General features: G+C 38.6%; 1 protein-coding gene across 1 annotated transcript in view; it reads left to right on the forward strand.

Moving 5' to 3' along the window:
- ASB4 (ankyrin repeat and SOCS box containing 4) overlaps window positions 1-26,318 on the forward strand; it is a 51,836-nt gene extending 25,518 nt beyond the window's left edge. The window contains exons 3-5 of the mRNA XM_017525156.2: window positions 14,921-15,411; window positions 22,954-23,067; window positions 24,096-26,318. Of these exons, the coding sequence (XP_017380645.1) occupies window positions 14,921-15,411; window positions 22,954-23,067; window positions 24,096-24,284 (794 nt within the window). The 3' untranslated portion in view covers window positions 24,285-26,318. The remainder of the gene's footprint in view (window positions 1-14,920; window positions 15,412-22,953; window positions 23,068-24,095) is intronic.
- Window positions 26,319-26,370: the final 52 nt, after the last annotated feature.

A 26,370-nucleotide genomic window follows, 5' to 3' on the forward strand; every position in this document is an offset into this window, starting at 1 on the left:
ACTGAGTGGTTGAGGCCCACCCACATTAAAGGAAACAATCTGTTTTTAACTCAAAGTTTGCTGGTTAACATGTCAATCTCAGCCAGAAAAATAGCATCACAGAAACATCCAGAATATTGTTTGACCAAATAGCTAAGCAGCATGGCCCAGCCAAGCCAATACACAAAATTAACCCTTACATCCACTGAGATTTGTGTCGGACTTCTGACTCTCATAATTATAAAATAATAAATTTGTGTTGTTTTCAGCTATTCTCTCAGTTTGTGGTAACTTGTGACAGCAGCAATAAGAAGCTAGGATGCTCACTTACCCATCCTAGTCATTACTATCTGCTGTAATGTAAGTGATTCCCTTTCGAGGACTTGGTCATCTGTCTCTCAGTTCTGGTCCATTTCTCTAATTCTGCCATCATCAGCGAAGGATTTCGATGATGGCATAAATTTTGAGTCTAAAACCACCCTCACAACTCCTGGACCTCACAATTCTAGTACCTGCGTTTCACTCCAGGTCAGCTGTCCACTCACATGATCTCATCCTGGCCTGTTATATTGCACCAGTATTTTTTCTTCTTATCTTTCCATCATTTTCTCTCAGTTACACTGTGCCAATTCTTTAATGTCTTCATGATTCCAGTTTTTTGCCCCATTTTGTATACAGGTCTCTCACCCTCTCAACATCATTTCTTTCTCTACTCAGTCTGGGCTTCCTTGCTGATTACTTGAAGTACTGTCTCACTGACACTATACCTTTGCCACAGTGCAGTCCTTCTAGGCTGGCACAGACCATATACACCTCTAATACAGCTCTCCCTGCCTACTATTAAATCATCTATAAAGATTCAGAAAAACTTACCAAAAAAGCTTTTTAGCAATAGCTATGTAAACTAAATATGTGAACAAACTATAAACCAAAGAATGGTGAAATTTCTATTAATTACATCATAAAAGGGAGTGGATTCAGATGTCCCTCTTTTATTTATTATTTATTTATTTATTTATTTATTTATTTTGAGACAGAGTCTCACTCTGTTGCCTAGGCTGGAGTGCAGTGGCACGATGTCGGCTCACTACAACCTCCACCTCCGGGGTCCATGAGAGTCCTCTGCCTCAGCCTCCTTAGTAGCTGAAGTTACAGGCACGTGCCACCAGGCCTGGCTAATTTTTGCACTTTAGTAGAGACGGGGTTTCACCATGTTGGCCAGGATGGTCTCAATCTCTGGCCTCCCAAAGTGCTGGGATTACAGGCGTGAGCCACTGCACCTGGCCTTGGATGTCCCTCTAAAACAAAATGGACAGACAGCGCCCCAAGAGTTAGAGGAAGAGGTTGACTGACATGTTCAGTGTCTGGCTTCAGGGTACACAAGTTCTCCCTTCCCTTAACTTCATTATTTTGTATTCATTGAGAATACAACTCACGGTATGCAACCTGTCAGGCATTCAAAAAGATACTTTCAGATGATTAGCCACTACTTGTCTTACCCATTTCTCAGTGATGAAGATGGTACAAAGAAGTGCAACCTGGAGTCCACGAAATACCCTGGCCCCAGCAAAGAGAGAATCTTACCCTTCAATTCAGGGGAGGATAATTCTGAAATGGCTTTTCTGCAAGAAACAGACAAAAATTGTGAAGGCTTTTGCTTAATTCCACCCAAAGTATGAAGGGGACATGGCCTCTATGAGACTTAAGGAGATGATGGGCTGAGATAAAGGCAGAAATGCAAAGGGAGCTGGGGAGAAAACTTTCCTCTTCCATTCACCTAAGGGGCTGTTCTAAACCTTTATGTAGTCATAGCTCTAGTTTCACCAGCTGGTGACATAGACCGTATTGCACCTAGGTACCCCTGTGTTTAGCAACTGTGGTCCTCGACATACCGTGTTAGCAAGGAATCATTCTTCAAGGTGCTCCTTCCTGATATGAATCCCCAGTAGAGACCACCTCTGTCCAAACAATTGTTCTTTCTTTTCTTTTTTCTTTTTCTTTTTTTTTTTTTTTTTTTTTNTTTTGAGACAGAGTCTTACTCTGTTGCCCGGCTGGAATGCAGCGGTGCAATCTCGGCTCACTGCAACCTCCATATCCTGGGTTCAAGCAATTCTCCTGCTCCAGCCTCCTGAGTAGCTGGGACTACAGGTGTGTGCCACCATGCTTAGCTAATTTTTGTATTTTTAGTAGAGATGAGGTTTCACCATGTTGACCAGGATGGTCTCAATCTCTTGACCTCTTGATCCACCCACCTTGGCCTCCCAAAGTGCTGGGATCACAGGCGTGAGTCACCCTCCAGCTGCAATTGTTCTTTCTGTAAGCCACTGGTTGTAGAATAAACCCTGGTGTTATCCCTGAGCTAAGGGACTCCTTACTTTTTATGAAAGATGTTGGCTGCTCCAGAGATGGGCATCGTCACCCTTGCTTTTGCTGCTGTTGCTGCCACTCAAAAAGGGAGGCCCACTGTGGCTTGATGAATTCCTTCTCAAACAATTGGCTTCTGATAACCCAATGCCCCATTGGTACCATTCTCCTTCATACCATGTCATCTCCCTGTTTCACTCCAGTCCTGCCTCCATTAGCCAGGGCCATTCACCTCTACCCTATGGCTGGTCTGGTCCAGGCCTTCTCTTGCCTTTGAGTCCAGTATAGACAGAATTTTGTCCCTGAGTGGAGGAAGAAGTCCTTATCACTTTGTCCAAACTTGTACTGTTAAAAAAAATCAATCTTCTTTAGGATTAACCTCTTTTTCAGTTGAATGATAATAGCGGCATTCATTTCCTTCAATGAAAACACCTTTCCAACCATAAGATATGTTCTGATTTTATGAGCCCAAAAAGATTAGTGCAAAATAATATAGTAATGGTACATTTTACAAAGTCTGAGTTATTCAGTCTTATCTATGGTTACTTTGTTAAATTTTAATCAATGATTTTTTGGAATTAAAAAGATAAAAAATAAAATAAATACAGGGTGACTGAGCTCAGTGTCTGCATCTTGGTTGTTCTCCAATAGCACATCTAGAAGGATATCTTTTCTTTAAGGTTGAGTAAATTAAAAATAAACAAAATGATAAATAAACATGGGTTCAATGAAAAAAAAATGTGTCTCCCAAGGGATGAGAAGCAATATTGTGTGGAGTTGGCAGACAAGCTTTGATATGAAAAAGATTTGCTCAAGGGAAATAGTTTGTGATATTTGCTTCCTGTTTTTGATATGGCTTAAAAAAATACAAGTAGCTGTTAAAGAAGAACAAACTTGTTATGAGAGCAGACCAAGTATCAAATAGTTTGGTTTAATAAGCATTTGCAAAGCCGAGGTGTTTTTCTGTTCCTTTACTGGTCTTTCTTCAGTCTTATTTGCTGGATCTGTTACTCTTTTCTATGTTTAAATGTTGCATGCCCAGGATTCTGTCTAAGAGGCCCTTTTCTCCATCTGAACTCAAACTTGGGTGATCTCATCTGCTCCTATGACTTCAAATGTCGTTAAATGGTGCTCACTTTCAGCTTGGTATCTCTGGTTTGAGTCTCTGCCATGAACTCCAGACTAATCTATTCAACCACATATAATCTGTCTCCACTGGATGTTTAGTTATCTTCTCAAGCTTTCCATGTCCAGAATGAAAGTGTTTTCTATCCCTGTGTTGATGATCATTTGCATGGTTTTCTTTTGTAGAAATGTCTGTTTATATTTTTGTCAATTTTTGAATTGGGTTATTTGGCTTTTTACTACTGAGTGGTACAAGTTCTATTAGTGTGTGTATGTTGTTGTTGGAGACAGGTTCTCACTCTGTTGCCCAGGCTGGGGTGCAGCGGAACCATCAAAGCTCAATGTAACCTCAAATTCCTGGGCTCAGGCAATCCTCCTGCCTCAGACTCCCCAAAATGCTGGGACTATAGACATGAGCCACTGTGCCAGGCCTAGTTGTAATAGTTCTTTATGTATTCTAGACACAAGTCTTTTGTCATATATATGATCATAGAATTTGGGGAGTTGTCTGTTCACAGATAAAGAGAAAATAGTAGTTTTCATTGCTCAAGGAAGTTATGCATAAGAAGAAGTGCAGGGGGCAAATGATGACACCCAGAGTGAAGCAAAAATTTAGGGAGTGAGAAGAAAGGGAATCACAGAAAAATCATCACGGACTTTGTTTTCAGAGAGGGAGAAGAAAGCACACCCAAAGAAACCGAAAAAGTAAAGAATTTCAAGAAATGAGTCAATACCATTAGATGTAGTGGAGAAGTGGGTAACTAGAAGGTTGAAAAATGTAGACAATAAATTACAGGCCACTGATGATATTTGTCAGAGCAGTTCCAGTGGAGTGTGGGGACAGAGGCCGGGTTTGATGGACTGAGGAGTGTGTGGGTGGTGAGACAGAGGGTGCAGAAAACAGAGGCCACACTTTCAAGAAGTTCGGACAAAAAGCTATAAAAAGAACTTGGAGGATAGCTAAAAGGGAGAAAAGAGTTTCAAAAGCCTAAGTATGCTTAGAAAATGAAGGCAAAGAGTCCATTGGCATGGAGATGTTGGGTAAATAATACAAAGAAATTACTTGTGGAGCAACATTCTGCTGCTGGGTACATGATCAATTGCAAAGAAGGAGGTGTTGGTCTTAAATTGGAGGAGAGACCCCACTTTCCCTAAGACAATAGAGAGAAGGTAAAGCTAGATGCTGAATTAGTCAGCATTTTTTGTTTGCTTTTTACTGAAATCCACAGAAACTCAATTCAGCTAGGTAGAAATAACTAGTTTTCACTGATATCTAGTTCTTTTCCACTCCAGGCTCATGGAAGACCACACTTTCTAGTCCCCTTGAAGTTGAGCAGGCATATGTCTCTTCTAGCTAATGACATATGAACAAAAGAAATAAGAGTGGCTTCCAGGCTTAGACAATGAAAAGTCCATGAGAGATTTTTAAAGCCTTCTCCTCCCCATAGTATTGTGATAGTGGGGCAAGCCTTGGGTAGAGATGGTTTGAAGCCATAAGACCGAGGCAGCTTGGAGCCCCAAGAGATCAAATGGAAGCCCTTGATTCTGGATTGCCCCCAGAACTGCAGTGCACAATGTGACAGTGAAGAAACTGTTGCTCTAAGCCACTGAAATATGAATGTCATTATAATAGCATAACTGAGTTTATTCTGATTAAATCCTGGCCCAAGGAAAAAATTAGACTATATTGTCACTCAAGAAAGAGTTGAATAACCTAGCTAAGGGTAAGATAGAGATGAAACTGGGCAACTGGAACCACTAACTCAAACTGACTCCAACAAGGTGATGTATAAACCTTTAACAGTCCACTGCAGGAATGACCAATGAGATTTTTGATAATCGCAATACAATTTGCCCCAGAAGGTTTAGGAATTGTGAGCGCAAGTGTGTTGGATGGACCAACCACAAAAGCTTCGCAAGATGATGTCAGGACAGAGATTAACGGAAGACTTAAGCCAGGCATCTGTGTCTGCAGGGAAAATGGGAGAGTTGCTGGGAGTTAGTGAGGTTATAGATAAGAAAGAGTAATTTCCCTGGAAGATATAAGTCTTAAAGGATGAAGTGCACAGGTGAGGAAGTAATGGTTCTTGTTGCTCTAGAAGAAGGTAGTTTTCAACCCCAGATTCTAGAGAATGTATCAGATAAATGAGAACTTAAGGGAAATGGTATTTCATTTAAGATTTCATTTGATGAGAACACATGGACACAGGGAGGGGAGCACTACACACTGGGGTCTGTTGGGGGGATATGGAGGAGGGACGGGGGGTGGGGAGGTGGGGAGAGATAGCATGGGGAGAAATGCCAGATATAGGTAAAGGGGAGGAAGGCAGCAAATCACACTGCCATGTGTGTACCTATGCAACAATCTTGCATGTTCTTCACATGTACCCCAAAACCTAAAATACAAAAAAAAACTTGCAAAAAAAAAAGATTTCATTTGACACAAGAATATGGAAGATACAGGAGAATATATTTCCCATAGAATGTAGACTGAAAGGGCAATACTGAAACTAGGACAAAGCAGCCAACTGAAAATATACCTTGGTGACAGTTCATAACATACTCGACACTGTACAAAATTGCATCCTTGACAAAGAAGCAGACTTGAGAAACAATTCCAGAACATGCAGAAAATGAAAAGCCCTGAATAGAATAAAAGGGATCTAACCTTTGAGTAATAGATATTTCTAAATAATTCGTACTGTAAAAAATAAATGAGACAATATATGTAAAACTCCCGGTGAGTGCTCAAAAAATAGCAGACGCTATTAATATTTTCGTAAAAGAATGCATGACAAATGTGCTGTTCTTTAACTGCTCAGAAGCCTACGTATAACAGCCCATCAGGGTTTTATACTGAGGCAGTTGCAGGTCAAGGTGATGAGACCAAGTATAAACTAACAAGAATCAAACATCTCAGATAAAAAACAACTAATGAGGATTCTAAACTTCTACCTGAAGCTAGTAAATGGAAACAAATTCCTTCTCAAATCCTTACTAATAAACCATGATAATATTTTCTCCATGGTCTTTCTGACCTGTCTTAATACCTTTTCTAAGAAAAGTGTACTTTTTTAAGGTGAGGTTAAAAAGGCAGTCATTAGTTATTTATTATGTTTTAAGTCATGTATTTGAGGACTGGACTTAAAAATTGTGAGAGGGGATTTCTTTTCATTGACTATAACTTGCTTGATAATTGGTGAGTGGTGAATATTTTAAGCAAAAAGTTGTATCGTTTTCAATACATAAAGAAATGTTTCCTTTTTGAATATGACAAATGTTTCAAAACAGAGTGGGAGAAAAAATATCGTCATCTAAAAAATATGCCTTTGTTTGGAGATGAAATGGGTAGGTTCAATTTTTGGTAGAATTAATGAAAACATCTAAGTCCAGATAAACCTTTAATAAAATATTAAATTTTAGTGCTGGGCATTATATTCAATGCTATGTTACATCCCTGAGTCAAGGAATGCTTTGAATTCTGAATTGTCAGAGTGTCTCCCCAACAGGGACCCATGTGCTCTGGCACGGTGGTGGGTACTGCACTTCAGGATCTTTAAGAAAGTTATGGATAAAGGGAGCAGAAAAAAAATATACCATTAACAGCTGCTCAGCTGGTCTCTCCTACCCTTCCAGCCAACTAGAAGACTACACAAAGTGAAAACAATTAACATTCTGTCTACAAACTCATATTTATTGAAAAGTATCCAAACAAGCTCAACTAGTGGGGGAATATAAAAATAATTCTCTGTTGTTTCAGATCTAATAGACACTTGGCTAAAAATGTGCCTATCCAAAGAAAATAAGCTAAGAGGGTATTCTGGAAATATAGTGACAGAATACAGATTATTGCCCATTCTTTTCCAATCCCTACTCCTACACCTTTATCTTAGAAGCTTGTTATTTAGCTTTTCATTTGCTTTTAATCTATCTGAAATTAAACACACACACTCCCACTCCCCACCTCCCGTTCTTACACACACATACTAGAGATGAAATCTGTGCTTTTACAACATTGTTAGTCTTTGCTTCCAATACATTTATTAATAGTCCATTGTTTCTCCACTGCCACACCTGTCATTACAGATGCTTTCTGCAGGTAGGTCTGTTTCTAGGCTTTACACTCTATTTCATCGTCAGGCTTTCTCTCCATACATTAATACTGCACTATTTTAATTACAGTTTGCTTTGATATTTGGTGGGGTAAGTACCCCTTATTACTGTCTTTCCTTTCCATTTTATCATTTTTAAATTAAAAAAAATTCCTTCACACTCTTTTTACTTCTCTTTTCCAAACTTGATTTGTTCTGTTTGTTCTTCACTCTGTAAATTTTGTTGGGAAAAATGTTTGAATTGCATTGAATTTGCAGATTAATTCTGAAAGAATTGCCATCTTTACACTTGAGTCTTTCTATGAACATAGTAAAATTTTCCATTTATTAGGTCTTTTGCCTTCAATAAAATTTTTATCTTTTTCTTCATAGTAGATCTTTATATATTCTGAAAAATAAATAAGAAAATCACAACCCAATAAAAAATGGGCAGAAGCTATGAAGAGACAATTCTTACAAGTGAGATTCTGTGGCCTGTAAACACGTGAGGATACACTTTACTGGTAATCAGGGGAATACAAATCAAAATACCATTTAATTGGCAACTCCAAAAAGTTTGAGAGTATGAAATGTTGGAAATGATTTTGAACCTTTAAATTCTATTGATGGATATATAAATTGATATATACGCTGATGAATATAATTTAATATGGTTGAAAATGTTCATACATTTCTCCCCAGTAATTCTATTTCTTCCTCTCAAGTAACTATTGCACAATTTGAAAGATATTTCCTATTGGGAAAAAGCTAAAATAAATTTACTATCCTTGGTAAAGGAATAGCTAAACTGTGGTTTATACAAGGCAATTCTGCTCAGCAGTTGAAATTTAAAAACAGTTCTCCATTCAGACATATTGTGATGGATAAAAACAGGTTGAAAAAGTGAGATACAATGTATCTAGCCTTTCAAAACACAAAATAATAGTATATTTTTAAATGGATACACATGTTAATAGTAAAAAGGACAAAAATTTACCAAGCAATGACAAGCATCAATTTTAGAATAGTAGTTACCTTTGTGGAGGAAAAAAAAATGGGAGGGGAGAAGAAAGAAAAGGGCTAGGGTTATCTGTAAAATTTTATCATAAAACAAAAGAAAACTAAAGCAAATATGACAATAATTAAATTCTGTCAAATATGGGTATGGTATACAGGTGTCAGTGTTTTCTGGAATTTTCTCTATGTTTGAATATTTCATAATTCATTAGAAAATCTTAGATTTGGTGCTGATGTAATAATAGACATTCAGATGCAGTAACACAACAGAGATTTCTGTTTCATATATAAACACAAAATAATTTTGAATTTTTAAATAACTATAGACAATTCTGGAGATGCAACTATGATATAAAACAAGGTGAGGCTGAACTTTGATTTATTCAGAACTTTACCAGTAATTTTTCTTATTTTGGAATACCATTCATGATGGCAAGGTTGCTTATGGTATTTGAATTACAATATAAAACACCTGTGTTAGTTTGAATATGTAGCTGTTCAGATCCTACGCATAGGTTCAAGCAGATCATATTTCATTATATCATTTTTTAAATATTAACATTTGAATTTTACTCTACATCACTGTAATTTAACTATATTATTTGTAACAATCATAATTTTGCATCTACAAATTAGATAGGGCATTATGTTTATTTTAAAAAGATTATGTGCGAAGGTAGATGATGTTCTCTATGGCTCTCACTGCAGCACAGGAAGTGTCTGGAAGGGTTGGGAAGCACTGATCTGAGTTGATCCTCCCATTTAGTACCCATCTCTTTCCACACAAGGGCTCTTCGAGAAATCAAGACCATCAGGACAGGGAGGGGCCTCCATCTTCTCTGTTGAAATTCTTATCCTCTCTCTCCTCTTCACCCCATTCTCAGTGCACACAAACCACTGTTGCTTTTGCCCACAGATGAAATCTGAAAATTCCTTCTTTGTCATGCAGAGAAAATTTAAAGTTTTACCTGTCTCATTTGCAAACTGGTTTTAGAGACCCTCTTGCATAAATTAAAAGGTTCATGAAGGACCTTCTCCCATTCAAAGTCACTTCACCCCAGAAACAATGTACTCTGCCCACCTAGAATGAAAACTGCTGCAAATTTTATATGGTATACTTTATAGAAACAAAACTTTTTAGAGAAACAGACTGTGTGAAAGGACTCCAAACGTCAATTCTTCTTAAATTGATGTGTACACCAGAATAAAATCCAGATGAATCAACTATTAGCCTTTTTAACATTTATAAAAACTAGATAATAATAATAATAATTATTATTATTTTGGAGCTAGAGTTTTGCTCTTGTTGCCCAGGCTGGAGTGCAACGGCATGATATCTGCTCATCGCAACCTCCACCTCTAGAGTTCAAGTGATTCTCATATTTTAGCCTCCCGAGTGTCTGGGATTACAGACATGCACCACCACGCCCAGCTATTTTTTTTTTTTTTTTTTTTTTTATTTTTAGTAGAGACAGGGTTTCTCCGTGTTGGTCAGGCTGGTCTCGAACTCCCGACCTCGGTGATCCACCTGCCTCGGCCTCCTAAAGTGCTGGGATTACAGGAGTAAGCTACCGTGCCCGGCCTAGATTATAATTAATCTAGATTGTTATGCCACTTCTGAAAGGAGTAGGACATTCTGATACAAAGGAAAATACAGGAAAAACCTTGACACTCTAAAGTTAACATCACTGTATTTAGGAAAAATTAAAATAAACTGGTTAAAATGTTTATAGCAATTGTGATAGCATAAGCTTATCTCTTCATAAAGAGGTCATAAAAAATGCAAAGTACAATGATTTCACTTAATAAAGAGGCAATGAACTAAATCTGGACAATTAACTAAAAAATAAGTTATCACTAGTTAATAATTAAAGAGAAAGTGTCTAAACTGTAATAAATGAATTCGGATTTTAAAAAATAAAACTTTTTTTTTTGCTACCAAACTAGCAATAATTTCTATTTAAATGTGTAATATACTGGTTAGTGAAATAACTAGTCTTGTGTATCATAGGGATATATATATATATATATATATATACATAAATATAACTTTTGGTAATTATTCATAAAGACTCAACATAGTTCAAATATTTCAGCTTAATAATTCTATTTTGGGGGAATTTATTCTAAGGAAAAATCCTAAGATTTACACACAAAATTATTAATTGTAGTATTAGTTTTAAGATCAAAATTTTGGAAAAAATCAGCACAGTAGGGTCAACTTACTCTAAGGACTATGTAGTTATTTTTAAATTATGTTTGAAATGACTATATAACAACATGGAAATGCTTATGAGAGTAATATGAAAACACTGTTGGTCAATAAAAGTATTAACGTGTCCAACTTAAATGGTAATAGGAAATCATTCAAATGCAATGAGATATCACTCTGCACCCACCAAACTGGCTAAAATTAAATAGAAAATGCCAATGTTGATAAGGATGTAGTACCATGAGAAACCCTCACACGTGGCTTATCAGAATGTAAGCTGATACAATTGCTTATTTGACAGTACCTAATGAAGTTGAAGATATGCATACCCAGTGACCCAGCAATTTCACACATAGATATAGAGCCCAGAGAAACCCCTGCAGGTGAGCACCAGAGTACAAGGATATGCAAGAATGCCCATGGCATCAGTGATTGGGATAGCCTGACACTGGCAATGCCCATCTCCAGTGGAATGGATAAGTTGTGGATTACTCGTGCTAAAAGACAGACATAATAAAATGAACACATGAGAGCTAAACATCACAGGATAGATTATTTTCACCAACACAATGTTGAGTGAAAGAAGTAAGTCAAAGTAATTTGTGTTTATGATTCCATTTATTCAAAGTTCAAAAATTAATGAAATGCAGCTATCTTGTTTACCTGTTATATAAAAAGTGGTTAAACTGAAAAGAAATGCAAAGATCTGATTGAGATAACAGTTACCTCTGGTACGATGGATGAGCTGTGAGGCAGAAGATTCTAGGAAAATGGAAGGATTTTCTGGGTCTAAGAGTGTCTGATTTCATGAGCAAGGATGTGATTAGATGGTGATGGCTTTGCAATAATTTAAAAAACTGTACGTATATATGAATTGCGCGTGCCATCCTCCCCGACAAAAATACGTTCAAGCTCTAATCTCCAATACCTCAGCACGTGAATTTATTTGGAAATAGGGTTGCTGGAGATGTAATTCCTTAAGTTATGTTAAAATCATACTAGAGTAAGGTTGTTCCCTGTTGCACTATGACTGGTGTTCTTATAAGAAGATGACCATGTGGAGACATAAATGAGACAGCCAAGTATAATGGGGTCTCCAGACACCCTCCAACCAGCCTGCATACTGGGAGAATGGGGTGGAGCTATGGAAGTTCCTGCCGTTTGCAGCAGGGAGCAAGCCTGGCCTCTCCTCTTCCTGGGTGGTAACCTGGGATTCAGTCTGTGAAATGGGGGCCTGTTAACAGGAACCCCTCTCACTTTGCTGACAGTCTTTTTCCTTTTTGTCCAATAAATTCCATAATCCCTCAACCTTCAAAGTGTCTGAGTGCCTAAATTATCCTGGTCATATGACAAGAACCCGGATTTACCTACAACACAGAGACACAGAGAGAAGGCCATGCGAAGCTGGAGGCAGAGACTGGAGTGATGGGTCTACAAGCCAAGGACTGCCAGCCATCACCAGAAGGTAGGAGAGAGGTACGAAGCAGATTCTCCTCCAAAGCCTTTGGAAGAAACCAACCCTTGACACTTTAGTTTTGGACTTCTAGTCTCCAGAGGTGTAAGAGAATAGATTTCTGTTGTTTTAAGCTACCCAGTGTGTGGTATTTTGTTACAGCAGCTCCAGGAAATGAATACATTGTATTTTCACATTAAAATATATTTCAAAGTTCCCAAGAATTTATGTTTCTGGTCTCAAAAATTTATTGAATAAATCACAAAATCTAAAATTAAAAAGTAATCAAATTATCCTACTTTACCAATTCCCTGGAAAAGTTACACTGAAGATACAATTCAAGTATAAAAATAAGAAGCTCCTATTCAGAAAAGGAAATCATGTAGCATATCTAGTTGTACCAAGAGGTCAAAGATCAATTGTAAATGTCCAAGTACTTAAAAAAATAAAGGATGTGGTTTGTTCCAAGTTGGACTATAAAAATTTCATCCTGACCCTTTGCTCTTCTTCTGTACTGGAAATTCTCCAGCGTCTGAAGTGACCCTGCACATAGCTTCCGGGAAGACATTCTCATTCATTCCATTTCACTCCAGAACAAAGAAGACCTGACCTCAAAGAAGACCTGACCCAGACTTCTCTAGGGCAGAATACTGATGAACACAGATGGCTCCATGAGAGACAATCTTGGTTACAATTCTGCTTTCTACAAGTTAGGAATACAGTTTCAGGGTTCACAAAGCAGTGTGCTCTTGGGTACCTCCCGTGGGGACTGATTTTATATAGGATATTGAGCACGCCTGTAGGAGTTTTGCCTTTCTCAAAAATGTTCCGTATGATCAGGAGATGCCATAAGTAAGGGCATAAAGTAACAATACATGGTGAATGATTTTTTTTTTAAGCTAACAAAATGCAATGTTATTTTTCTACTACTTTCTGGTTTTCTTATAGCAAAAGAGAGCAAACTACAGAGAAGTTTTCCTTCAGAAAAGTAGTATGAGGTAGAATAGAACAGTGATAAGGAATTTTGAAGCCACACTGTCTGTTTTCAAATCTTGATTCATAATGAGGAAGGGGCCCCAGGTGGGAGAGAGCCCCAGGTGAGGAAGAACAATGAACAGTTGTTCTGAGAAATGGGGAATCACAAACAATGACCTCTTCCTGGCACAATGACCTTGTTCTGTGGGCACAATGACCTCCTTCAGTACAGCAGCTCCCTCCAGCACAACCCTATAAAACTTCTCTCCAATCCCACCCCACATCTACGAAGTCCCTTCTCTTCTGGTCTGCCTGTTGCAACCTTGCAACATATTTTCATACTTTCTCTAATAAATCTGCCTTTCTTTACCTACAACTGTCTTGGTAAATTCCTTTACCACCTGTGACACCTCCAGCTAGTTATACCTGTGACAACGAGCTGGGTGTACTTTTGGCCAATAATTAACCTCTCTAAGTACAAATTTCTTCATCTGTAAAATTAGGATAAAAACTGCACCTACTTCAAAGGGTTGCTGGTAAGATTCAATGAGGAAATATATGAAAAGCATTTAGCCAAGAATGTTGCACGTGGATAAGTGCTTAGTAAATGCTAGTTACTAGAATAATAATAATAATAATAATAAAGTCTCTACAGATTTATACTTGAAGTAGCTATTAAAAATTGCATTAGAATTAATATTAGTGCTGGCCCTGGAAGGGTCATTTTGTTCACCCCATTAAATTAGGAGAGAAGGAAAATTTCCGATTCTTTAGTTGACCACTCTCACACTTAACATTTCCTATTAGGAAAATAAAATTCACTTAAATTTTCTCGTCTGCTCAATAAGTGGGTTGGATTAAGTAATTTTAAGGAGCTTTCCAAGCACACACAAAAAATTCCTATTTCTAGCATCCTTTGTCAACCATAAATTAAACATTTTGCAGTCTCTGAATCATTTTCTCTCTTTAAGTGAGTATTTCTATTATACCAGCTTCTACCCCTTTGAATGAAAAATACGTCCTTTACGCTAGTTTAGTGACTAAGGTTGTATGTGTGTGTGTATGTGTGTGTGTGTGCATGCACGTATGTGGTAGTGGTGGTGGTGTGTTCCAAGAAAGTCTCACAGAGGGACTTTAGTCTGTACTGTACTGTAGTTTAGTCTGTACTGTAATTTCAGCCAAAGGGATGGACAATTTCCATACCACTAAACTTTACTTGCAACAATCTTTTAGGATTACCTGCTATGAAAGAGAAGAAAGTATTCTTTTGTGGAATATTCAAAACAGTTGATTTTTAGAGTCAAAGGTTGTGATGTAACTTTTGCTTTTAATGATATTAGCAAACATTGTTATATTGATAAAAGCAACTTAATGTATATAGATATAGAAATCTCTTGGTATTTCCAAATCAATCTGGGAGTAAGAAGCGAAATTTAGCAAGGTTCCAGCCTTCTGGCACGAATCCTTCCTTCTCCTCCCCTGGGTGCCTTTGCTAGTTACCCAGGAGATGGCGCTGTTGCTTCAAGGGAATGGCTTCCATGAGGCCCAGAATTGGAACCTGGGGGCAAAGGGGTTGAGGGGTGGGGATAATATGTGGCAGTCAGAAGTTAAAAGAGAAGCAGTGAGAAAAGTCTTGTTTTGTGAACTTTAGGAATAATGACAAAATATGTTTAAATAGTTGTCTTCCTCAATTTCCCTTTAAAGGGGCGAATGTGAACATGAAGACCAACAACCAAGATGAGGAGACGCCCTTGCACACGGCTGCCCACTTCGGCCTCTCGGAGCTGGTGGCCTTCTACGTGGAGCACGGGGCCATAGTGGACAGCGTGAATGCCCACATGGAGACGCCCCTGGCCATCGCCGCCTACTGGGCCCTCCGCTTTAAGGAGCAGGAGTACAGCACCGAACACCACCTCATCTGCCGCATGCTGCTCGACTACAAAGCCGAGGTCAATGCCCGGGATGACGACTTTAAATCTCCCCTCCACAAGGCAGCCTGGAACTGTGACCACGTGCTCATGCACATGATGCTAGAAGCTGGCGCGGAAGCCAATCTCATGGACATCAACGGCTGTGCTGCCATCCAGTACGTGCTGAAGGTCACCTCCGTGCGCCCTGCCGCGCAGCCTGAGATCTGCTACCAGCTCCTGTTGAACCACGGGGCGGCCCGAATATACCCTCCACAGTTCCACAAGGTGAGGCTGTGCCCAGCGGTCAGCATGTTGAGGGAGACTCAAACGGCAGCCCTGTCTGAAATTTCCAAGTCACTCAAGCTTGCTTGAGGCTTGAGTCCTGGGCTAACTACCGCTGGTTACATACCTAACCCTAGCTGTCTCACCATCTCATTCTAGTCTAAGTTTGCTTGAAATCAGGTGTGAGAGCTAGAATGAGAACAAGAGTAGCAGATGCCTTTTTATGCCTTATATGAACACCAATGCACTGGTGGCTTCCTGGGGGACTGAGGTAAGTCTGCCAAAAAGGCGAATAGTGTTAGACAGACATACACTTACCATCTTTTAAACAGAATGACTGATCTAAAGGTGACTCCACCTGCCTTGGAATTAGCTGGTAGCCATGAAAGGGCCACCCGATTTTCCAGTTTAATGAAAGCTAACATTTATTAAGTACTAAAAATGATATTTATTATATATAATGAGTAAGCACACTGTTATAAGCACTTTGTATCTCTTCATTTAATTCTTAACAACAACCCTACAAAGTCTATAATTATTGTTATTGTCCGTATTCTACGGAGGAGGAAACTGAGGCACAGTTAAGTAAGTTAGGTAACTTAACCTGAGCTCCTGCAGGGCCAGTGCCAGGATCCAACCTCAGATACTGTAGTTCCAGCATTTATTCTTATGATATCACACTGAAAAGTTTCTCTTAACAACATTGATAATCTCAAACAGGCTGGTAGGGACCAGTTGCTACCAGTATTGTTAGGAACAAGACATGGGCCCTGTCCTCAAGAAGCTTAGAATCTAGCAGATGAGGCAAACAAATTAAGGGTGAATTTTAATATGCTGTGGCAAAGGATAAGGTAGAAGAATGATTGAGTGCTACAGAAACATGGAAGAGACTGAATTTTGCGTAAGTTTATTGATGGTAATTAATTTGGAGGCCAAAATGCATTTTACCTTAAAATAAATCAAATAGTACCATACCTAGGATTCCCCTTTACTCTAAAAATTTAATTAACTAGAAGCAGAAGAGTTTGAAGTATACAACAGCTCACTAATGTAGGGCCACAGATTGCAAATTAACAGATTTTTTCCTGAATTCACAGCTTAAGTCCTACCTCTTACCTGGGTAAAATGTCAGGGACTCGTCTGAAGTTCTTCAGTATAAAGGTTAGTTAGAAAAAAAAGTTCTACTAAGGAATTTAAGGGTGGTGCATTCAGTCAGGGCAAATTCAAGATGGAGAAACCAGAGAACTTTCAAATGAAGATTTGATGGGTTCAGCAACTCCTGTGATCTCAGTAAGGAATTTTCTCTTGGTAATCAGGATGTTATTGGAAGATTAAATCGTTTTAAAAAAAATTATATATAAATCCCAGAATGTCCTGAACTTTCTAAAAGTTTCTTAGAGAACTCCAAATGATTAAGATGAGAGATAGAATGTGAATAATGTTACAATAACTGTCCTGGGTTGAGCTCTAAATAGGTTTTATACAGACTACTTGGTTTTATTTTTATAGTAGACTCTGAGGTAGGCACTGGCATTATTCTCATTTGAAAGGCAATTAAGCTAAAGATAATAGGGTTAAAATATTTTCATAAAGTCACACAGAGTAAGCATAAGTTCACTCATTTGTTTATTTAACAAATATTTACTAAACACCTCCAAAGTGCCAGGCACTCTTCTATTTGCTAAAGGTAGAGCAATGAACCAAAGTCCTTCATGAAAGATACTTTCTAGTGGGAGACAGAAAACAAACAAAACAACAGGAAAATAAATATACTCTGATATGGTAGGTGCTATGGAGAAAAAGCAGGGCAAAAAAATAATAATGAGAATGCCAGATTATGGGTGCTACTTTAAGTTGATTAGAAAAAATAAGGATGTGGAGGAACAAGCCATGGAAATACTTGTTGGGAAAGTGGAAAGAGCATTCCGGGCCTAAGGAAAAACAGGTGCGAGGGTCCTGAGGTAGAAGAGGGCTAAGCATGTTTGAAGGAGATCAATGAAGCCACAGTGGTTGAAGTGGGGTGAGCAAGAGGAAGGTAAGTCCAAGAGGTATATATGTAGGTTGTTTGCAGACCACATATATGGCCTCATAAGCTGAGGGAACGTTCTTGGTGTTTCGCTCTGCATGAGAGATGAAGCCACTGAAAGATTTTGAGTTGGGAAAAATAAAAGTCTGATTTATATTCTAAAATGATCCTTTTGACTGCCTTTCAGAGAATAACTCTGAGTTGGGGGCAGGCAAAGTTGCAATGATTTAGATAAGAGATGACAGTAGCTTAGACTCACAGTGGAAATAGCGAGGGTGGTGAGGAGCATGGACTTTGGGGTTAGACAAACTTAGATTCTGCCACTTACAAGAGTATGACTAAATAAACTGCTGAAAGTTCCTGGGCCTCAGTTTCTTCCCCTGCTAATGCGTATACCCTGAATGTATGCCTTGACAATAATGTGCAGACTCAGTTCTTCCCAAGAAGGAAGTTAATATACTCATAGCACATCACAAATATGCTCAAAGCACAGACGATGGTGGCAAACGTTTCTTTTCTTTTTCTCTTGGACTGCTTTCAGTCCTTGCAGAGTCTCTTTCCCAGTTCCTCACTTCAGTCCCATCCTGCATCTATAAACATCTCTTCCTTGGTCTACTTCCATCTTCTTTTCTTATCTACAGCTCACTAAGAGCTGGTCATTCTTCATAGTGTAACCTCTAGAAGACAAAAAAAAAAATCTGCCTCTGTAATACAGCTCACTTCACAAAGTATAATTTTCTGCATATTGACCTTCAAAGACTATTTTCCTTCCAGAGAAAAGGATGGACAGGGACACGGGGCATGAAGGTGCCAGGAAACATACTCTATCACTTTGTCCATGAATAGTAATAGCCTTCTTGTAGGGTTGTTTTGATAATTAAATGAGATAGTATTTGAGAAGTGGTTAGCACAGTGCCATGGGCATGGCAACCATTAAACAAATGATGGCTATGACTGTTATTAACCTTACACATCCGTTGAGCAGGAGAATTGATGTCCCTGGGCCTGGTTTACTATAGGGGTCTTCCCGGCCAGGAGAGACAGTATGTGTGTGAATCCCTGCCCAGAGACTAAATGTTGAGTTGTATTCTGAAACTTGCTGTGGAATACAGTAGGGGCATTCAACCCAAGTGTTTCCTTTTCTCCTCCTCTCAACACATGCTCTTGGTCCAGCGTAGGCATCTCCCCTGCCTGACCTTCTTGGTGGCTCCATCATCCTATAAAGTAGAAATACAATTGTGTGTTCCAACCAACTTTATCCATGGTTAGCATTTTCTTATTCAGTTGTTTTGCTCCTTTGAGTCCCTGTACTTAGGCTGTATGCTAAAGAGATTTAGGATAGAGTTGGCTACTGGTAGATGGCTGGTATTACAAACATTTTTGTTGCTACTCAACAGACTGTGTAGGAGAACTGGCCCGCTTCCAAAGGAAAAGTAAAGAAAAACTATATAATTTACTATGCAGATGCCTCAAAGTGATTTAAAACAACTACTCCACAGCCCTACTTTCCAAACAGAAAGTCATCTTTATGACAAATAAATGACTGACTCATTTATCCAGAAGATAAAGTGATTCGTTCTTGTGTGGATGGGGAATTCAGTTTCCTTATTTACAAGGAACAAGGTCAGAGCTGAAGATGCTTTCTTCGAAATACAAAGCATATTTGTAGAGGGTGTATTTCACTGAAAGCCAATGTGTAAATTACATAAGCAGGAGAAAAAAGAATTAGAGGGTCTGCAATTGCTTTCCAGTGTACAAAAGAACATTTGATTTTTTTTTTCTCCCAGCATAATCCCAAAGAAAGTGACACTCCAGGGAGCCAGGATTGGGTTTTCTTGTAGGGCAAGGAAGACATTTTTCTAGAGGACGAAAAGGTAACATGAGGATTTGGGGGAGGTGAGGATGATTTCTGCCATTGAACAATGCTTATATGAAGCTAGGGTACAGGCAACTTTCTTTGATCATTAAGTACCTTTCTGAACACAAATATATCAATATGTAAGAGTGGAGGTAGCTTGAGAATGTTTCTGCTGAAGTGGCTTACAGATGACATTTGGTTGGGAAGAGTGGCAGGGAGACTTGCCTTGAATCTCTTTTTTAATAGATGGTGTATTAATCCATGCTTTTGGGGTTGAATGATGAGATGAGGTGTCTAAAGCTCTCTCTAGTGCTTACCATGGTAGAAAGAGCTTTTTTGTCTAATGGTTCCTCCGTGAAGGAAGAATAAAGATGCCAGAGGCTCATGAAAGTAAAGCTTACTGAGCATCTTCTGTGTTCTGGGCTGGCAAAGCCAAAAGGAGGCTGTGGCTTCTCCCTTCGGAGTCGACACCATTCCGCTTTCTCACGTTTCCTTTGCTCATGTTTTCATAAGGAAAATGCTGCTAAAATATACCCCACTAATCTCTGTCCCCAGCCTTCTCACTTTACTTAACAGACTGATGAGTTGGGAGGAGGAATGAGTTAGCTTGCTTAACCTTGGGTCTTGAATCTTGGAGATCCTTGAATTCTTTGTTCATTTACGTGGGAAGCTTCCAGTAATAAACTCTGTCTGCCAGGGAGAGGCCTGCAATTTTGGGGTATTAATTCAGTTTGGAGGTAGAGTGTTAGAAGCTCTGTATGGTCCCCTAACTTAAGATATGTAATCTACTTTATCAGTAATGAAGATGATAATTCTGATCTTTGATTGTCATCTTCATTTAATTTTTTAATGGGTCCTACACTAAGAAGGGAAAGTTATTTAGTGAGCCTCTAATACTCTGCATGCTATGACACCAAGGATCTTAAAGATAGGGACAGGCCAGCCCTACCAACAATTCTTTCTCTATCCTTTATCCCCCACAATCTGTTCCTTACCTGTTTCAGTTCACCCAACTCCCAGTAACTTGGCCTTTTAATTCAATCTGGTGGTATTTGATCTGTCTTCATCTTGATATTCATGACTCCTGTGATAACCTCACTTGGAATGCTTTCTTTATTTGGTATTTCACTCTGACATGTCTGGTTTTCTTTTGACTTTGGAATCATGCAGACTTGAGTTTAAATCCTGACTCTATCATTTCCTAGCTAAAGGACCCAGAGGTTAAATTTTCTAAGCCTTTGGTCTTAAATCTCTGAAATGGGGATACTTTTGGACCAACCTCATGGGATTGTTCAAAGATTGAGCAAGCTAAAGTATATGAATATTTAACACCGTCCTTTGCACATAGTAAGTACTCGAAAAATGGTAGCTATTATTTTTTTCTTCTTCCTGTCTTGTGCCTATTAGGATTTCTGAAGCTGTTGGTAATGATCCTCTACCATTTGCATTTATACCAATTTAGAGTGCTGCTGAGCTTCATGCTTTAGTCAGCACATATTCTGATGGTACATAATCTCTCCATCTTAGCTGTATACATTTTTGACTGACATGAAGACATTAAAGATGAAATATCCTCCTGCTCATTATCTTTCCATTCCCAGATTAGTATGTTCCTCATTTCTGTTGATCAGTGGCACCGCTGTTTGTCTTCTATCTCTGGCTTTCAAGTGGTATTCTTTCCTCCTTCTATCTGATTAGTATTATGCCCTATACTTGTTCCTTCTCCCAGCTTCAGCCACCCTTCCTTCCCAGCACTAGTGCTGACACCAGCCTAGGAGCTGCTTGGTGCCCTTCCTGTCAGCCTCCCCTCTGCTCTCTGACCTTGATGTACTTGTCTTCTCTGTGCCTTGCTGATGATGCCTAAGAACACCTGATGATCTGTAAGTTAGTCTTTTATTATTTACTGACTTATATTGCTAACTCTTTGAAATTATTTGTGTCTTTTCAACTAGGTTATAAACTCCTTAAAGACAAAAAACAGGTCATAAACATCTCAGAATTATTGTCATAGTGCTAAACACAGTGCTCAATAAAGGCTTCCTAATGGAATGGATAGGTTGAATATCACTCCTTCTTGTTAAGAGTGTATAATAGCCTCTTGTTGCCTGTCAAGTCAATCCCACGCTCTTCAGACTGGCTTCCAGGTGTGCCGCCAGCTGGCTTCATCTTACCAGCTCTGACCTTTAACCTTCCCTGATATGGGCCCTCTATTCAGGTTGACTTCTTTACTGTCAAAACACACAGACACACAAACACACACACATGCACACACTCTTACTTAGTTGGGTATTAAAATCATAATCTTTCTGTCTCTGTTTCATCTGTGATCCCAAGACATTAGGTCTTTATTACCCTAATGTAATAAAAATGCAATGCTTTCTTACGTCTTTGTAATATGTAAATGCAATTTTGAAATTAAAAAATGCTATGCTAGACCACCTATGAGGAAGGTGGTCCAGCGTCACGTTTCCCTATGGAAGGAAAGTTGGTTTATTATCTTCTGCTCAACAATAATAGGTTGAAGTTGAGATGGCCTGGGAAATTATGAAGAAATTTCTTCGAGGAAAGTTGTTAAGTGCAGAGGCATGCCTGTCTTCTAATGGTGAGGGATGGGCTTCCTCCCCACCTAGCACCAAGTGACAGGGTTAAGGTTGATATATGTTTTCTGAAGTTTCAAGGGAAAAATGGGACTGATATGAAACTCATGATGAGAAAATTTAAAAGACAGGTCTGTGGCTGGAGCTGCTTATCTGGTGACAATGGAAAGACGATTAAACTAGGAGTAAGGAGTGCCTTTTACTGGGCACACCAAAAGTTGGTTAAGTGTATAAACATCCATCTAGTTTCATCTAAATGTTAAAGCTAAATCTCTGTCTCCTGAAGGAAATTCTGGCCACCTTGACTCAGCTTTCAAGTATTTTTCGTTGATCAAGGAACTGTTAAACAGAGTGTGCTAAGAGCTAACTGAATTTCATGTCATCTTTCCCTTGTTGATGAAAGGTAAAATACTAATAAGTATGGTTCGGTACCTGACACCAGTCCTCTGCAGGTATTGGACTGGGAAGACAAATTGGCTCAACTTGCATGTTATTCTGGAGTTTGCTTTACCCTGTGGTCACCAGCAAATCTAAGTTTATTGACTAACATTCAGTTTTTCGATAGCATTTTCTGTAGAGCTGGAAGAGTTTCCCGCGCAGCTGGAAATGTATTCTGTGTCCAGTCTGTCTCAAAATCGCTTCAATTATGTACAAAGGCAAAGTAATTCTTCAGGTTTCATCTTCTTTGTTAGTGCCTCTTTTTCACTTGGAAGGTCAAAGAAATTGGTCTGATTTTATTAATCTGCCTATCTGCCATGGTGGCAGTGTATTGGAATACTCAAAGTTGTGAGACTTTTCAAAAGCATTTTAGAGTTCCAGGGAGCTTGTCTGTGGTTTTTTTTTTTTTTTTTTTTTTTTGAGATAGGATCTTGGTATGTTTCCTAGGATACCCTTGAACTCTTGGGCTCAAGCAATCCTCCTGCCTCAGTCTCCCAAGTAGCTGGGATTACAGGCATATGCTGCCAGCCCCACTGGTCTGTGAATTCTTGATGTCTCTGTGAGCAGAATGAATGAATGAACCATATATGTGCATCAAACAAATGAACTCTGTGCTTCCTCTGCAGGTGATACAGGCCTGCCATTCTTGTCCTAAAGCAATTGAAGTTGTTGTCAATGCCTATGAACACATCAGATGGAACACAAAGTGGAGAAGAGCTATCCCTGATGACGACTTGGAGGTAAATAATTGATTCCCCTCCTATAGTTTTTACTATCAGGTACTTTCAGACTGCTCTAGAAGTACGAAAAATTCTAATAAAATGTTGGTTTTGAGAATGCCTTTAAAGACTATTCAAATGCAATGAGACAGAGGGTTATAAAATGCAGGTTTGAGAGAATATTTCCATGAAATATGCAGCACTAAGGAGTGTCTTGGAGAATTCCTCCATTTAAGGGCAAGTTGAATTAAGTATATAAAGGTGGCAGTTTTCCTTTCCTCTCATGAATTTAGATTAGTCAAATGATCACATTTGTGATTGCTCATATAGCATTTTTACCAGAATATTAAAGTGTTTTGTGTAGATTATTTCATTTACTTTTAAGTATCGTGAAGTGGTTATTAGGCAGGAAAGAGTTAAAAAAAAAAAAAACCCTGTTTTGGGTCATACAGAAAGCCATGAGCAGAGTCAACTCCTCACTTGTAGACTTTCAGACTTTGCTATCTTTGTACACAGTCCTTCCCACTGAACGCTTTTGGTTCTTGGTTTTAGAAGTCAAAATCTGTCTCTAACACATGGAGAGGTATCAGGCACAGAGTGCACAGTTCGCTGGTCTTGGAGGTCTGTGGCTTAGGTATAATTTTATTCTGCTGCTTATTAGCTGTGTTACTTTTAAAAGTAACCTAACTTGAGTGAGCTGCATTAATCTTTCACTTTCATTAAATATCTGAATATATGTATCACACCAAGCACATAATGAGTTTAAAATTGCTCTTTTGGTTTAGAATGGTCCAGGCAGTTTACACATGCATATTTTATCTTATTTCCTGGGTTCTGAATTGTAGAATGTTGTTTCTCCTCCCCTTTCCTTGTATGCCACTTCCTCACTGCTCCCATTTCAATAGTATGTTTAATCTTTGCCTCACCTATAGAGACCCTAGGAAGCTGCTGTTACGTGTGAAGTAGAAGTTAGTTGCAGCATTGCTGATTTTTATTGATGTCAACTATGGGGACTTGCTAACTTTAATTTGTCTTACCTTCCTTTTCAGAAATACTGGGATTTTTACCACTCTCTCTTTACTGTGTGCTGTAACTCTCCAAGGACTCTCATGCATTTATCGAGATGTGCCATTAGAAGAACATTACACAGCAGATGTCACAGAGCAATTCCTTTGCTTTCCCTCCCATTGTCATTGAAAAAGTACTTGCTTTTAGAGCCAGAGGGAATTATTTATTAAGCCTTATGAGACAGCAGTTCCCAATCCTAAGTATTTAAGTGGACTCGCTGGATAGACACAGTTTGCATAAATAAAATGGTATTTGGGTTGATTATAACACTTCAGGGATTTCAAAACACTTTACAAACCCTATGTCATTAATCCTAGCATATCATTGTATGGGGAAATAAACAAGAAGTAAAGACAAGGATGTGTTCAGAACACACTAATATAACAGTAATAACTAATAGGTATAGTGCTTTTACTAAGTACCTGAAATATTTTTGTAAAACTTTTCATATATTATCTCATCTGAAATGGGACCCAGGATTTTCTTCCAACCAATCTAATTCTCTGCCTTATCAGTAATATGTTTACATTCTCATTCAGACAGCCACATAGCAGGCTTTGTGATTGGCCTCTTAAACTTGGTGCCTTCCCCATTACCCCTTAGCAGTAATTACTGTTGCTAGTTTTGCAAACTCCTACTCCCCAAACCAAGCTACTCAAGTTTATTTCAGTGATGAAAGCACATGAGCTTAGTCAAAACAAGGAGATACTGGAGTCAAATTAGGAATGAGAAAGAAATATCAGCCCAGTTATTAGTCGAGGATGGACATTTGAACACACATCATTGAGCCGGAGACTGGAGATGCAAAGATGAGTCCCGTGTGACTCCTGCCCTCCAGGATCTCACCATTTAGCTAAGGATCCAGACATACGCACAGGTAACTGCAATGTGAAGTGACGGGGCAAGAGTATAGGTGCAGACTCGTTTTTAGTGCTTGTCTTTCAAACTTGTGTTTCTTACATGAAGTGTGATTTTTCTTTTAAGCATGAAGATAAAAGAGTGAAGGGGTTATGTAGAGGGATCTCCTGCTTTTGTTAGCGTATTTTAAAATTTTTTAACATCTAGATAAGTGTGTTATTTGGTTAGACTCCTTGAGAAAAATATTCTACACTCAATGACTCCTGTGCATGTGACAAGGAAGTATAGGAAAATAGGGGAAAGAAAACGTGTGAGGGCACTTAGTTGATTACTTTGGTCTTTTTATGTAGCAGACTGACATTTCATAGCGTTTTAGCTAAAAGACAAGGAGCACTTTGCTAGTGACAGTGGATTACAAAAAGTAAATAAAGAGAGACTTTTTGAAAATGGTAAAAATTTGAGAAACTTGAGAAGGTAAGTGTGTTAATCAGGCTTGCTAGTTAGAGTACTGCAGAAAGAGAAATGTAGGTGATTAAGCTCTGGGCCCTGTGATTTATGAGGTCAGTTTTGCTTCACTTTTTTATTCTTGCTAGTCACTTTTAGTTAAGCTCATTGCCTCTTAGCATGATTTTTTAGAGGTTAAAGCAGAAGTAAATTGCAAACAAATCTGTCAGTTGTGAGTAGGTTTATTTTATGTGTGTAGTTCTCCATCATATTTAACTTTGGATCCTGGAGTGTTGAATAGAGATGATGTCAAATATTCCACTAGGCTTTCATTTAATGTAACTGGTGATCACCTAACTGGTTAATCCCAGTTTAGACTGTGCTTCTGAACTGGAATTCTCTTACCCTTAGGGTGTGGAGTAAAAGGCATAGGTGGATACAGTTTTTTAGTCTTTTAAGTATCAATTTTACTCAGATATTTTGGGGGAAATATTTTGTACTAAAACAAGATCTATATCATGGAACAGAATGGTGAATTTGTATGAATTATTCATATAAAGCTTGATCCTTCAAAAAATAGTTTGCTTGCAGCAAGTAGTATTAGAACACATCCTAGAACAGAATGAAATGTCTTTTGCAGAAACTTAGACGGAGCTGGAGACCATTATTCTAAGTGAAGTAACTCAAGAGTAGAAAGTGAAATACTATATGTTCTCACTTATAAGTGCGAGCTAAGCGATGAGGCTGCAAAGACATACAGAGTGATATAATGGACTGTGGGGACTTGTGAGGGGAAGCTTGAGAGAGGGGTGAGGGATCAAAGACTACATATTGGGTATCGTGTACACTCCTCAGGTGACGGGTGCAAAATCTCAAAATTCACCACTAAGGAATTTATCCATTTCTGGTGGAAATACAAAACAAGACAGTCACTTTAAGAAACAGTTTTCAAAA

Source organism: Cebus imitator, unplaced genomic scaffold (genome assembly GCF_001604975.1).
Source record: "Cebus imitator isolate Cc_AM_T3 unplaced genomic scaffold, Cebus_imitator-1.0 Scaffold37, whole genome shotgun sequence".
NCBI classification, from domain to species: Eukaryota; Metazoa; Chordata; class Mammalia; order Primates; family Cebidae; genus Cebus; species Cebus imitator.